This window comes from Sprattus sprattus (genome assembly GCF_963457725.1).
Source record: "Sprattus sprattus genome assembly, chromosome: 9".
Taxonomy (NCBI): domain Eukaryota; kingdom Metazoa; phylum Chordata; class Actinopteri; order Clupeiformes; family Clupeidae; genus Sprattus; species Sprattus sprattus.
This window is the reverse complement of record NC_137928.1, coordinates 21081222-21096957: the sequence shown is the minus strand read 5'-3', so window position 1 is coordinate 21096957 and position 15736 is coordinate 21081222. Positions and strand designations below refer to the sequence as shown.

Genomic DNA, 15736 nt, shown 5'->3' with positions numbered 1-15736 from the left:
AGGTGGGTTGAGGTGGGCTGGGTGTGTGAAGGGGTTGGGTGGGGGAGTGTGTTGGGGGGTGAAACTGCTCCAGAATGGGAATTGTCTGTGGACAGATTGGAGGTATTCAATCATTCATACGAAGAGCCATGGCAATAGAGGGTGGGGCTGAAGCTCGCGCCCGTGCACAAGCTCGAAGCCTGTTTCGCTTGGAGAATGGGGGGCTATGTGTGGGGGGGGTGGTCGGTTTGGGGTGGGGTGGGGTGTAGAAGGAGGGGCGCAACGGGTGGGATCGGCCGCGGGGGAAGGGGTGCGGGAGGGAGGGATACGAGGAAAGGAAAGAAGAGGAGGGGGAGTGGGTGAGAAGAGAGAGGAGGGGTCTAGAGGGTGGGATTCACAGTCATTGTTAGGCAGCGAGTCAGAGAGAGAGAGGGTGAGAGAGAAGCGAGAGGCGAGGGCAGGCAGACACTGAGCGTGTGTGCAAATTGTGATGAGTAAAAGCATTAGTCGACTCAGCTGTTGATACAGCCCAGTGTGAGAGAGTGCAAGAGCGTGAGCAAGCGAGCGAGAGAGAGAGAGAGCGCGAGCGAGAGTGTGAGAGAGGGAGTGAGAGAAGTGAAAGGGAAAAAAAGGAAGGAAAGAAGGGAAAAGAAAGGATACCACAACTATGCTGTGCTGTATAAGAAGAACAAAACCGGTAATTGCAATCTTTTTTTCTTCATTATTATTCAAAGTGTAAGGTAAAATGATTTTATTTAATGTCTTGAAGAATGACTGAAAAGGCATTTCACTGCAAGAGGGGTATTTTTTGACAGACTTTGTCTTGTAGTCCATGCTTGCTTCTTTCTGTCTAGCCATGAGGCGTGACACACCTTGCTAATGAGATTATGCAAGAATGTAAATGTTGATATCTTTCTAGCAGCATTATGACAGTCAGATAACATTTTGTATTTTGTGATACTTGTACTATTATTTTAAAAGAAATCTTATGTCATTAATAATGAATAACTTGCACCTGTTTGTCAGGTGCTGCCCTCTTTTGAGCTGTTGTCAGTATTAGGATGACAGTCTGAGATGCTGAAATAGTGACAGTGATTATATAGAAAGAAGCTGTTACAGTTGCTTGACACGATGTTGAGGCTTAATTCACCTGAAGATGGCTCTTAATTGAGGCACTAATTGCCCCAAAAGTGTGTTTTTTCCCTGCCATTGGCGGGCAATTGGGGATAGAGATGTAAGTTGGCTCTGAAAAAGGGTGGGGTAGGGTCTTGCTGAACTCCAGTGGCATTCGCATGGCCAGTCTCGGGGGACGCCAGCGGAAATGAATTAGTTCCTTAAAGGGATTATGATTGCTCTGGGACAAAAAGTGTACATTGTCACTTGAGACGCTGTCTGTTCTTGAGCCTCACACACTTGTTTGTTTTCCATCGCCAACAGAGAAGACTTTTTTCTCCAGGAATCAGAGGTACCGTGAGGCTGAGGGTGAATCTTGGGGGGATTTGAACAGAGCGGGCGTCTTGATTTCATTTGATATAAATTGTGTGCAATTGGCCGACTGTGTTGTGCCAGGGTCTGCCGGTTCGATTGTAAATCCGTTCGCTTCATAAAGCAACAAATTCGAGCAACACTGCTTGATTGCTGCTTAAATGTCAGCATGTATGAGTCATTTTGTGTCTCCCAGGCGAAGAACATTGCACTGGAGTGGGTGAGGCTTCTCCTCACAGTGTTAAACACCGCATAAAAACCCCCGTCTCTCCCCACACAGTGCTGTCGACAATCACAAGCTTCACAGCTTAGTACACTTGTTTAAACCGCGTTTCAAATCGCTATTATGCTTTTGAGGAATGGCTTATAATAAATGCAAAAGTCGCTAGGCTTCAGGGGAGTTGAAAATAATGTATCACCGCCTGAGTTACAACTGTAGTGTATGTAACTATACCACCACACCGCCACCAGCTGAAAAGTAGGCTCGGTCTGCAGCAAAGAGTGGGCACCGGTCAATGACCGCGGCATAGTTGGATGCGCTCCTTGATGGTGCTGATGCCTTTGTTCTAGACCTGGCTAATTTTATCACCAGTCATAAAAAGAGACGAGTAAGTCCGTTTTTACATAACAGCGTGCTGGATAGGCTACAGTGCACGGTGATAACGTAAATAGGGATTACTGAATTAAACGCGTTTAACAGAACAATTTCTGATAGACTGGGAGCCTTTCATCTACCTGAACACTCCACTCCTGTGGGAGACGGTAGGATGAAAGGGTGTGGTGCTGCGTGAGAGTAGTCGCACGAGTGAGGATGGGAAGATTTCGCTGCAGACCGCAGCCTTGCCTTGTTTGTAGTCTGATTCACTCCCGGCTGCCCGACAGCTGCATACAATGCTATTTTATCAACATTTTGTTTTTTACAGCACCCAACTAACAAAAATAGTTTGAAAACCTCCCGTATTGCGGCATATTGGATAATGTTTAGAGAAGATGGTACCTGAGTAGCTGTCAGAATTTCACATGAAGCCATTACTAAGGTAACACAAAAAGGGTTCCTGTTTAGCCTACATTTCCCCCGTCATTAGCATTCTGCCATTAAGGAAGCGGTGGAAGGCTAGTGCGCGATATATTTTCGTGCTGAAGGACCCATTGTCTGCAACTCTGCCTTATTTGTGGTAATACTGTAATGAATTTGCTTTCGCCTCTTCCTCGCCTCTCCCGTTGAAGTCCCTAATGGTTGCCAAAGTGAGGCGGCCGTGTGACGTGGGGGAGGGTGAATTTAAAGATCCATCTAACACCACACTAGGGTGTGGTTCGCGCCGCCTTCTCAGAGCTTCTCTCTGACTCCGATTAAGACAGTAGACGAACATCAATAGTGATTTTGTACTGAAAACACAAATCTAACCTCGACATCACATTATTCTACTGACAATGAAATGGCTGATGATATTGACTGAGCTACGTTTATTGTATTCTCTGGCTATCTGCCTCTACATCAAATATGCTACAATATGCATGGAAGCTATTATGTCCGTGATATCAGATATTCTTTTAAGATAGTCTTTCTAAGTGAATCATCAAGGTCCAAACTTTAAATTGAACTCAAATCATATCAGATTTAATCACATTTTTAAGCTGTCAAGAGGAAGGAGTTGTCAAGAGCAATTATTTTAGACAGTTTCCTCAGAGCATTGTATTATGAAAGCCACTATCTGAAAACAGTTAATGGACTTTAAATATATATCTAGAAGTTCTTCCTGATTGTTTTGATGGGGCAGAATTGACACAAGAGTACATTAAATCAAACATGTATAAGATTATAGACACTTTGGCCCCATCATTAATCTAGAGATGTAACAGGATGTCATGCCATGTCTGGATTCAGAGAAGATTTTACCCTACCTCTGACAATATTTAGGTATACTTTACCTAAATTAATGAATGTATTAACGTAAAGGTTGTATGGCACATCACTGACCAGCAACCACATTACTAAACTCAATTGCATCAAATGATCACTCAATTCTTAAAGATTACCGATGTCCTCAACTAACACCCATGCAATCCCAGGTGAGCGAATACCTCTCGTCTTTAACGCAGATGTGAGATGAAACACACCCAGTGGACTTGAGATACCCTCCCCCCACCACAGGGTCACTCAGACACACCCAGTAGCACTTATTGCTTGAGTTGATTTATGGACGTCTGTTAACAGCAACCCAAGGAGGTTAGATGTCATGTCAATCATTTTGATTGGACAATCTTCTCCTCGAGCCTCCGCGAGGCTATTTGCTATGTGTATCAGCAGACGCGGGGTGTCAATTTATCCTCTCTGCCACCCCATTACACAGCTTTGTTCTCCTAAATAACACCGTCTTTCATCATCCTCAATCAGAGATGGTTCAGAGTCCAAGGTGCACCATGGACAATTGAAGTAATGTCTTGTTATTAATTCGACTTAGAAGAGAGACTGGACGTGGCATGGGGTTCACTTCATTTTTAAAGAAAGTACCCAGGTGCCAAAACAGCAAGATGACAAGTGTGGTTTTAATAGCTTACATGATGGGAGCACTATCCATAAAAGCCTGACAATTTATAGCCCATATATAGAGTTGCAGCAGTGGTCATATATTGAAAGGGTAAATCAATGCTAAAACAATAACGTGCACCCTGAAACCCCAGACATCTTGGATGACTTCATTTCACGAGGGTTTGACCCACATCTGCAGTCACTCACAAAGGGGGGTGCTGATGACCTCATCCAAAAAAATGGCCCCTCCCTGTCTCTTCCACGTGGTCGCCACAGCAAGGTGATGGGGAAGCAAAATGATCTCAGCGTCAGCGCTAAGCATATGCAATGGAGCTATGTGTCATTGCTTAGAATGAAAGCCATTTGAAAAGAGAATATTTTGCTCAACATTACTGCCAGCCGCCAGTAAAGTGCCTAATTGCATTTACCTCAGTGGAGAAGGAGTGATCACTGGATGATATCATCGTCTCAAGTGATTCTGCTGTGATGGTGGTCCTCTGCTTTGCATGTGACTCATGAGCAATGAGTCATTCCTTCTAGTAAAAGTGATATCATACATGATATCATTTTCCTTCAAACCTCATTAGTGTCACTTCTGAAATTCTAAACTCTTTTAAAGAAACTAGCAGAGGGAACTGCCCAATTGACAGTACAACACTGAAATCCACCTGGCAAGTGCACTTTGAAAATGCACAGTAGACATTTCTCTCTAAACGTTATAAATCAAATGACAAACAAAAGGAGGATTAATCATTGCTGGTGAAGTTTCAGACTTTATATCCAACAGCCATAGGTCCTGCATCTAATGACTTTAGCCAATTAATTACTAACTAAATTATAAATAGGGGCTATCCATAGATCACGCCGGTGTTACGCGACCTCAGCTGACTTCCTTGTTCCCCAGCCAGAAGACATCCCATAATTTCAGCCGGCAACTGGGGAATCTGGCTTTGTTTCAAAGCCTCCGCTTGGGAGTGAATGTTAAAATAGCTGAGAATATTTACTCACGATGGGGGAAGTGTAGTGTATTTAAGATGTGCCTACGGAGATTATATCCTCCTGCCAATAGTCTCAGTCTTTCTCGGATGGAAAACACAATGGCATTTTATAATCAAAAGGGATAGTTTTTTTCTATGACATCTAAACTCCTTTTTGTAGGATTTGTAATGTGACTGAAAGTTAGATGTCTTAAAGGATTAAAACCCAACATAATTTCAATAATAAACAACATCACTGACATGATAAATCAGAAATAAAACAAAGGGTCCACCAAACTTGTTAATGATCATAAGAGGAAAGATACATTTTAAGAATGTTATTTTCAAACCATCATCAGCTTTCTTGATTATTTGTTTTATCCAGGGCTTAAGATATCATTTGTTTTGATTTTGTCATTTTCTTTGAGGTTTTGTACAGCTCTTACTTATTTTGCATGTGTAAATTTGATACAAGTTAACTATTAAAAGGTAACTTTTTTCCATTCCAATTGTCTGGAACGTACATTTATTTACCATCATTTATGTTTGTTTTCAGTTTTATGTTTGTTTGTTTTTCATCAGACTCTCATGAGTTGTAATACAGCCCCTAGTTGGCGGACAACTCCGTCTTTGGATCCTGAGAACAAAGGTAACTATCTGGCCCTTGACACTCCCTTGGAAAGCCCGTCTTTGTCCTAAACTTCTTTACAGCCCTAACTCTTACTGCTTTTTAAACCTTGGTCTCCCTCCCCTTAAACTGCAATGCAATCTCTTAAACTCCTAAACCAGCCCTTTCCTTTAGCTCTTTTAGACCTCCATCTTCTTCCTCATTACCTTCATATCTGTACTTCTTTCAATGTGTCCTTTACCACAATTTCTGTGGTAAGGAATATTGCATTTACTAGCCCCCAGACGCAAAAAACTCATCCACACAATATTGAGATTGTCATATTCACTGAAAGGACTCAGAAGCTCCACTAATAAAATGTCACAATATAATATACACCTAGCATGTGGCATGACTTATTTTAACACAATAACCCATGACCTGGCGCTCCTACTGCTAAAAAGTGAAAGTAGCAGTAACCAAGTGCTATCAGATAAATAGCAGACATACATCCTACAGCATTCCCTACTGTGATATGTTTTGGGAGCACAGGAGCCAGACGCTACTAACAGCTATGAAGATGTGAGACTAGATGAGTGAATGTGTTTGGATTAAACATGCCTATAGACCCATACCATGGGAACAAGTCATGCTTTCCAAATTTAGTATGGTGCCATGTGGCTTCTCAGCTGTTTCTTGGCACCTCAGGCAGTACACGGTAAGGTAGGGGGTGGGGTGTAGCTTGTTTTATAATTACAGCGACAGCAGTAAGTGAATCAATGCTCAAGACATTAGCAGATCCACAAACCTTCGGAGACTTCATTTTAAGAGTGACACAATTCACAGTGTTGAAATGTAATATTGGAGTAGTATTCTGTGAGTAATCCGCCATGACATGATGACCATGACATGATGACCATGACTGTTGAAATTGGTGCATGCCTAGACCTCCAGTCCTCCAGTGCTAATCCTAACCATACCAATTAACTGGATGTTTTAAAGTCCCTTTAGGTGGTGATACAAATATTGAGGCATTTCCTGGGCAGCAGGTTCACTACTTAAGACATTTATATAAATTTGGATGCCTTAATCTTAAAATAATGAGCTGGGTTTACCGGTAGCTTCTTTTCAGATCTTAAGCTCACAATCTGTCATTTGAGCACAATCTGTAAAATGGCCATGGACTGTAGCAACTTTGGCAAATTAGACAAGTTCAGTCTGTTACCAACTAAGGTGAGCAGCGAGGTCGCCCAGAATGTCAGTCATATTTAATGGTACATCTGTGACCTCTCAAGAGTCCAATGTAGCACTCTGAGTAGACGACTTTAGTAGTCCCTTATGGGAGAGAATCGACTGAGGACTCTTCGAAATGACTTTTTCATTACTGTGACTGTAACGTATTAAATCATGGATCTGCCACAGGGTGAAAATGAGTCTAGAGTGTTTTTTCAGTGGAGATCCAAAGTATACTAATTTATAGTGTGATCTGTGAGCTTTGACAGTTGTTTTATATCTAATTCTATGTGTGAGCGGAGAAGATACATAGTTTGAGACACTACTTGCGCCCACATAGCTAAACACATATCTCTCACCACTCCAGGCTGAGAAGAATGAAGATGCCGACCAGAAGATTGAGCAGGATGCCAACAAACCAGAGGACAAAGCCCACAAGGCTGCCACCAAGATCCAGGCCAGCTTTCGTGGACACATAACCCGCAAAAAAATGAAAGACGGTGAGAAAGACGAAGAGGGAGAGGAGAACACCCCGGCAGCCACCGAAGAGGAGGCAGCGGCCGTGGCGGAGGGCGAGGAGAAGAAGGAGGCCATGTCTCCAGTGGCAGAGAAGGCAGAGGAGGCGGCACCTGCCGAGCCGGCAGCCAATGACACTGCCGCCACCGAAAAAGCCAAAACCCCCGTTGCAGACAAGCCGGCTGACCCTCCAGCTGCGTCCCCAGCGGCGGCGGCTGCCTCACCCACCGCGGCTGCCCCATCCGAGCCGGCGAAGGAGGCCAAGCAGGAGGCAGAAGAGAAGCAGGCGGAGAGCAAAGAGGCTCCTGCAGCCGCCGAAAAGAAGGAGGAGGAGAAAGGGGAGCCCAAACAAGCCGACGTGCCTGCTGCTGATGCCAGCGAGACAGCCGATTGTGAGGAAACAAACCAAACACAAGAGAAAAAAGGTGAGCCAGAGTCCGGTCCCATGAGGCAAAAATAAGCCAATGGCACAACTCACAACTAAACAAGACAATAGTGTTTTCTCGTCGCAGATTTAATCTAATGTATTCTTCACTGCATTATTATTATAGCCATTTTGTTGCTGTTAGTCTACTCTAGAATGCAGGATATATACATTGAAGAAGCATTGGATATTTCAATAGTACATTCTGAATAATCTTGATGTTATTATTTACTACAGCACCTCATATCTACTGGATATGACAAACTACTTTTCATCAGTCTGCTAGGAGGGAATAATTGATGAGGCTAAATGAATTATAGCATCGATTTCCCCCAGTTGTACGAGTCGCGGAGCACACAATGATTTTGTCAAGGAGTCTAGTATTGATTTGGGATGATCGACTCGCTTTAAACTAGGACTGCAAATAGTTCTTAATGATATTTCTGTGCCTGCATCAGTCTGGATGCATCACAACTGTCAATCCAGATCACAGTGTCATGTAATTGACGAGCCCTTAAAGTATCAATTGTAGAAGCAGAATTTGCAGTTCAGTGGTGTCTGCCCCTTTGATGGAGACACTCGTCCTGTGGAGGCAAGGATTCTGACAGCTGTCATGGTCACGGGCGGATAAAACGATCAGTGCCAGGGACACTGAATCAGCGCCTGCACTTGTGCCCATCCTCTTCCTCCAGGGCTCAGAAGTCAGTTAACTCCTGCTCCATTCCGCTCTGCAGCCCAGATCGCTTTAGCCAGAATGTGAGAAATAAGTTGAACCGTCAAACTTATTTATTCTGTGGATTTTCTTTTTTTCCCTCTGCAGATGCTGCCGATGAGTCTAAGGCGGCAGAGGAGACCACCTCGGATGCAGCAAAGGAGGAAGACAAAGTTTAAAGAAGAAATTGAAAGTAATTAAGATGCTTACAAATACTTAACAAAAAGGTTGCTCTTTGCCACCACTGCAGGTTTGCAAAGACAGTCTGTTTTTATTTGTTTGGTCTTCTGTTATTTTTTTGTGTGGCAATGATTTTCTTATAGTGGAGGAGTTTCCAGTCATGGCCATTTGACTCAAGCTAGGAGTGAAAAGTGATGGCAATGACTGCCTCTACATGCAAAACTCACCAGTGAGGGTAAAATACTATATAATAATAATAATATTAGAAGAAAACAGCTCCAGCATTCATTTCAGCAACCTAACCAAAGGACTGGTCATTCTCTCGTTCTGCTTGATCTAGCCTGGTTTACTCTTTCAGTAGTTACCCACTTCTCATTTTACAGTACTGTAGTATAGCTGAACCATTGTTAAACATAAAATAAGGAAAACCAAACATCGCTACTCCTGTTCTTCATTTTCCAGCATTTCATGAATAGCTTGAACCGTTTAAAAAGAAAAAAAGAAAAAAAAGAAAAAGAATTGCATGGGAACTCCTCCATTGAGGAGAACTTTTGGCAGTCACCATACAAAAATGAGAAAAAGTGTGGCTTCTTTTTGATGTCCTTGGTGTTGTTATGACCGTTTGATATAAATTGGAATTATACCTGCACTGATGTTAAAAAATAAGAAAATCAAACAAACAATACAAAAAAAACATTTTCCTATGTTCAAGTGAGTGCAATGTCAAGTTTGAATCTAAGGAGTTAAATTGTGGAAATAAAAAAATGGTTTCAATGTCTGTTTTCAAAATAAAGAAATGTGCCAATTACCATGATATCTTGAGTTTATTTTCTCACCGATAAAGATACGTTTGTATAACTATAATGTAACTTTCATAATAGCCATTTCCATAATTCATCTATGGCTAAATGAGCGTAATAATTTAATTATTAAAATTGTTTTGCCTAAAATGCTCTCTAGCTCTATGCTTTATATATGTCAAGAGAACACAGTCCACAAATAGTAAAGCAACCAGGGTGAGATAGACACCAACCCTAAGGCTTTTACTTAAATAACCATTAGGGGTCACACTCGCCTACCTCAGTGGTGCCAGAGCTATGGTACATAAAATACAGAGCATCGGCAAGGGGAATGCAGTTCAATAGATGCTGAGCAACACTGTTGGAGAAGCAGACAGATCTCTAGGTCTAGGTTTTGAGGATCTGAATCCAATGAGCCCCTGTAGCAAATTATATCCACAGAGCACAGGATACAGTACACATTAATGCTACACAGGTAAGCTACATTTCAAATGCTGTGCAGGGGTGTTTTTAAATTTGTATACCAAATCTTCTGTCATTCTCAAGTCTGTTGAGGGAAACTGGCGTACCTGACTACCCAAAGAATCCCTGAGTGTGGAAGTCATGGGACAGGCTCAGGCCCACTGTCAGGGGGGTCAAACGTGACAGATGATATGATCCCAGGCTCAAGGTCGGGGGGGGACCCACTCAAGCTCATGTGAGAGTAGGACTCCTCTCGTCCCCGGGCCAGAGCATTACACAGTGGGCCTGTACAGGCTTAGCCCCCCCCCCCCCCCCCCCCCACCCAAAGATTTCCTCTGGAGGCAACAGAGGCTTTGGCGACGCTCTCCAAATCCCCTGGCAACACCAGCGACTTCCATAACAAGATTACATGGGGCTCTTTCTGCAAAATGAATGTCACATATTGGGACAATAGGCCTTGTCAACAACAGACATTACATGGTTCTTTTGCCTACCGCTCAGACTAAAGTAATTAAGATATATGGTAGGAGAGGCCTTTGTGCTAGTGGCTGTTTTGGCAGGAAATATGCAAAGGGAAAAGGACTGTCAGGCCTAGCCTGGCTAATGTTTGGAGTTCAGTCTGAGCAGCCACCCTATTAGACCAGCAGACCGACTGTATTTTTTTTCGAAGTGAGGTCTTGAATGCAGGTCATTCACATTGACACTATAAAGCCCAATGATGATATTCTGTAGTAGTTCAGACTTTCCATTCGGAGCAGAGGAGATGTAGGCGCTCTTTGAAAGGTTCAAACTCGAGGAACAGCTACCTTTCAGGTGTCCTTCCCCCAGTTTCTGCTGCTCTTTATCCACTAAATTGCTGACTGCGCTATATAGGTGGCTGTGTTTACTCTTCTGGAAGGTTTGTTTGAGGCTGACGTAGGCCTAAACTTTAATCTGCAGCCTCGCCAAACTGAACAAGATAAATTATTTGCCTGGGCTTATGAAAAAGGGCTTTCCAATACAGGGTGTATTTTCAGATAAGGAAGTCTACCAGACATTTTCTCAAAGGAATTCATCATTGAACCTTATGTGCAGGTCCTTTCCCCCACCCTTCACGTCCAGGGAGATGATGGGTGTGCAGAGGGATACTGCAGTGTGCATTTTGCATTCAAGTGGAACGTAGGCTGTAGAAAGGAACTATACGAGTCAAAGTTCTTTCAATATCTGTTCCCACAACAAACAGCTGCAGGAGTGAATTTGACTGACTGAAATTGAACAGGGCCCTTGGGAATGTTGGGTTTTAGTTGATGACAGCGCCCTCTTATGCACTCTCCAAGTATTGCACAATTTCACCACTCAATGACGTTAAAGTGAACTTGGCTAGTTATCTACATTGACAAACACTTGTTAGGAAAGCTAAACGCTGAACACTACGGTAACTGAAGATGTGATTGTCTCATGTACCAATCTCTCTTGTGTATGGACAACATGTCTTCAAAAGGAAACAATCAAAGCAAGGTAGGTTTTTCTTCTTTTCTTTTAAACATGGTAGAACAATCCTCCAATGACAGTTAACAATACATACATTATTTTTATTTGTATGTTACATGGTGAATAACATGATCTTTTCATTTTTATTAATGTCAAGCACTCTCAAAAAAGACTTGTCAATATTTTATCCATCTTCAAATACAACACATTGATTCAAACAATTTTATTTCATTTTTGAACATTTCATGGGTACTTTTACATAGCGATTTAGAAACTGACTGCAATTATCTTATAGTAAATCAAAGCGATTAGAAAACATACATAGCACTGAAATGAGATTGTAAAAGTTTCAGAGCATTCTTCTCTTTGAGAAGAGATGTGGAGTGACATTCCATTGTTTTTTACAGAGTAGAGTTGACATAGTCAATGGAAAGACTGTCATGTATGGAAGAAATGAGAAGGTTTCTACAATTGGTTTGTCTGTGGGTCAAAGGGGAAGAGAAAGGTTATAAAATCTCATGATTACAAGTCCTGATGACCTGTGACTGCACTCCAAGATTGGTGTTTTAGACCACAAACTGCCATAGTCAATCGCATGGCCGCACACCAAGAGTGCAGATACATAAAGACACAGCTCCACACGCACATACACACAGAGCCACACACAAACATCATGCACGCAGACACACACAGATGCACAAACAGGTGCACATGTACACCATACACACACACACACACACGCACACGCACACGCACACGCACGCACGCACGCACACACACACACACACACACACACACACACACACACACACACACACACACACACACACACACACACACACACACACACACACACACACACACACACACACACACACACACACACACACACACACACACACACACACACACACACACACACACACACACACACAGTCTCTATCTCCCAATTCCTGCACAGGGAGAAATCAGTGCTTGTAAGATCAGGACCATCAGTCTGTAACCACTACTCTTCAGCCACGTGGTATCTATAACAGATGCGGAAATGTCTGCATTTTTGGGATATTAAATAGTTACTTAGCACAAGGCATCAAAGCTGAATCTTTGAAAGCTTGCAGAGCGAGGAGAGAGGTGTATCTTTATCAGAAGAGTAGATTTCTCGAGTTAGGAGATTTCAAAAAGCCATCCTAACTCCCACAGTAATACTAGAAGCCTGTTTATTTGAGGCTCTTGAGATCCGTTTTTGCCTCGTTTTGACACAGACTTTTACTTGTTGGGTGTGAAATCAAACAATGTTAAATGTGCCTGTTGCATGATGAACACATACACACATTCTGTGGCTTCTTGAAAGATATTCTCAGACAGACTCGCCCGGTCTTGGTGATGGCTTCTGTATTGTTAGATGTTAGACACGAGATGCTTTCTGATTGTTTTGGCATTCAGCTCACTGTCATTCTAGCTATGTATCTCAAATCCTTAGTTTACTGAAATGCTTACATTCTATGAAGAATAAAAAATAAATAAAAATAAAGATGCCAAGGATTCAAAGGCCCACCAATCGGTCATTTGAAACATACAATGCATTAAATTCTGCCTCTAGTTGCCTTCATTTTCTTCGGCCTTCATAGGCACCTATGAGTTAATCCGCAATAAATGACTATCTATTTAGAAACATGGACATATATTAAATTGTTCTTTTTTTTATAAGGACATTGGATTCAAGTATATATATTTACACACCGTCGCAGACTGAAATGGCTGAAAAATATATATTGTGAATTTCCATATGCAAAACAAGCAAACAAACAAGAAAACAAAACAAAAATAGATAAATAGAAGCTGACCAATCATTAATGTCACACGTATATTACCCAAAAGTTGTTACTTCAGCTATTCCTAATTTATGAACAGGGAATATGGGCCCCTTTCCAATGCCCTGACACTTGCCTGTATGGTGACCAACTTAGTTTAGTATAACTGGAGAGTGTCGAAGCTGAAAGGGGGCAATACATTCCTAACACTTAGTTCGGAGAAAGAAAGGTGACATTCATCACTAGACATTTGCTCCTAAGTCCTCACCAGCTGCAGCTCTGAAGCAGGGACCCTCCCAATGGATGTTGTTTGGGGCCGCAGAACACAGTTGTGACTTCAACACAATCTTGAATCTTCACCATATTTACTGTTTATTGTCACCTCTGGTTTAGCAATGGCAACAGGGCAGACACAATTATCTCTCCAGTTATTTTGAAGCCTGTTAAGACGGGACCAGTTGTGGCGTTGCGATGGAAATCACGCACAAATCGTGCCTTCGGTTAGCTAGCAAGTGAATAATGTATGCGAACTAACAAACTCTTCCTGCACTGCAATTCTACGGGTTTGTGGTATTTGTTCTCTGAGTGGATGATCGGCATCAATATTTAGCTATTGTTTATATTTTATGTGTAACTGATATTTGGCAGGTAAATATGTGGATATTATGCTTCTAAGAGAAGGCTTAAACTTGTGGGAGTGACAAACAGCACCACAAGCTCAAGAGTTTGGCAGGGCTTATGCTCTCTGGAAAGGAGAGGTCTGTGTCTAAATGTCATCTGTTTGTTGGAGGTTGCCACATGTGATTTGAAAATCCCTGCCTTGTGAAGACTTGTGCACCACAGAACAGCACCTGGCATCACAGAGACAGAACACACTGAGCCAAAGCAACAGGAAAACAAATAATGGTTACAGTCAAAAAAACAATCAAAAAATTAATAACAATCCATTCTTAAAAAGAGCACGATTTTGTTTTATAGATCTTTTCTTCTCTTTTGTTCAAACTCACATTTCACATTTTTTTCTTGTATTCTTTTGTTACTAAAACATATTAATAGCCCATTCTAGTAGCTTCTTTTCTCTTAAATGGTAAATGTAACTAGGGCGTGGCCAGCAGCTCACTGGTAAGGTTGGCAAGATTATGCAAACAGTCTGGATGTAATTTTGTTGGTGACGGGGCTCGGGAGGGAGGATGTTTTGCTCTTATTAACATTTCAAGAGAAGGCAGATGAGGCATCCCAGCAGGAGCCACACTGAGTGGGTCACCGCAACCACACCGTTGAAGTCTTTACCGGTCCCAGGTCCTGATGACAAACAAACAAACAAATAAACAAAAAAATCAGGGATTTTCTATGTCATAGTGACATGTTTAATCACAATCATAATTAATAATAATTATTAATAATAATATAAATAATAGTAATCATTTACATAGACATACTTATCACAGTGTATGATACAAAGTAAAGGCTGATGTGCTACATTCTTATTTTATGTGCCATCAGTTTTCAATAAACCTCTCATTTTCCTTTAGGAGAACAAACAAATCTTAAGCTTAATTAGTTTAGTCTCATCTGTTTCAAATCTCTGCTCCATGATTAGTTTGCTCTGCACACACTTGCCTTTTTGACTCCCAAAATGAAATATACCTGGAGTTACCATAGTAACAGATATTTTAATGATGCTTCACAGAATTGTCTACTGAAGAGCAATTAAGGCCGGCAGAGTGAGGGGTCGTTGTGACATCTAGTGGCCACTATCATGAATTACATTTGGATTTGGCACATACAGTACATTTGTATATGACAGAAACTAATGCCAGTCATACAACTACCACTACTACTACCACTACTATTACTAGTACAACTAGTACTACTAATACTAATAATAATATAATTAAAACAATATAAAGTATGAAGTCATATGATTAGTTAAGGCTGAAGGCTGTTTAGGTTGTTTGAGGGGTAAAAATGCATGATCTGGACACTGGTCAGTATTATAATGTGTGTTCCCTGTTTCTTGAGTGATTAATGTGTTTGGGTTGAAGGTCCAACTCACACAACAAAAAACATCTAAGTTAATCAAGCCAGGTCAATGGCAGGAAAGAGGAAATGGGTCTTGGAGCACAGCAGGCGGACGTGCCTGGTCTCGCAACCAGGAAAAAGGAAATGCAAGGCAACCTGGAATAGCTGTGGTCTCTGTCATGCAATTTACAGGAGAGGGGAACAAGGGGAGGGCCATGATATGGACAAGATAAATCTGATAAACCTTCATGTATAGGGAAAGGACCTCTGGCCCAAGTTTGTGTGGGAGTGATTCATGAGTTTTAGTGAATTTGAAAGGCGAGTGGTCATTTTTGGTAAATTTCGCAAAAAGTGGCAAATCTTGTGATGCTGAAGTTGTGGTCAGATGCTAGAACTCACTGTACTCACTGTAGAGAAACACGCTAGCGTTGTGGATGCCCAGCCTGTTGGTGGCCACACATGTGTAGTTCCCATAGTCCTCTTCTGTGACGTTGGATACCAACAAGAGAGTACGGGTCCCCATCATCT

The 15736-nt window shown here is 42.0% G+C and overlaps 2 protein-coding genes across 2 annotated transcripts in view; one reads left to right on the top strand and one right to left on the bottom strand.

The window, feature by feature from the left end:
• Positions 1-646: 646 nt before the first annotated feature.
• On the top strand, positions 647-8642 carry gap43 (growth associated protein 43; the record flags this gene model as incomplete). Its single annotated transcript, XM_080844282.1, has 3 exons — positions 647-676; positions 7179-7752; positions 8572-8642. 3 exons carry the CDS (start codon positions 647-649, stop codon positions 8640-8642), a joined length of 675 nt encoding a protein of 224 aa, XP_080700408.1.
• A 5748-nt stretch (positions 8643-14390) lies between these two features.
• Positions 14391-15736, bottom strand: part of lsamp (limbic system associated membrane protein) — a gene marked incomplete at both ends in the record, with an annotated part of 108000 nt that continues 106654 nt past the window's right edge. The window contains 2 exons of the mRNA XM_080844326.1: positions 14391-14488; positions 15617-15736. The exon at positions 15617-15736 is cut by the window's right edge and continues 29 nt beyond it. Of these exons, the coding sequence (XP_080700452.1) occupies positions 14391-14488; positions 15617-15736 (218 nt within the window). The remainder of the gene's footprint in view (positions 14489-15616) is intronic.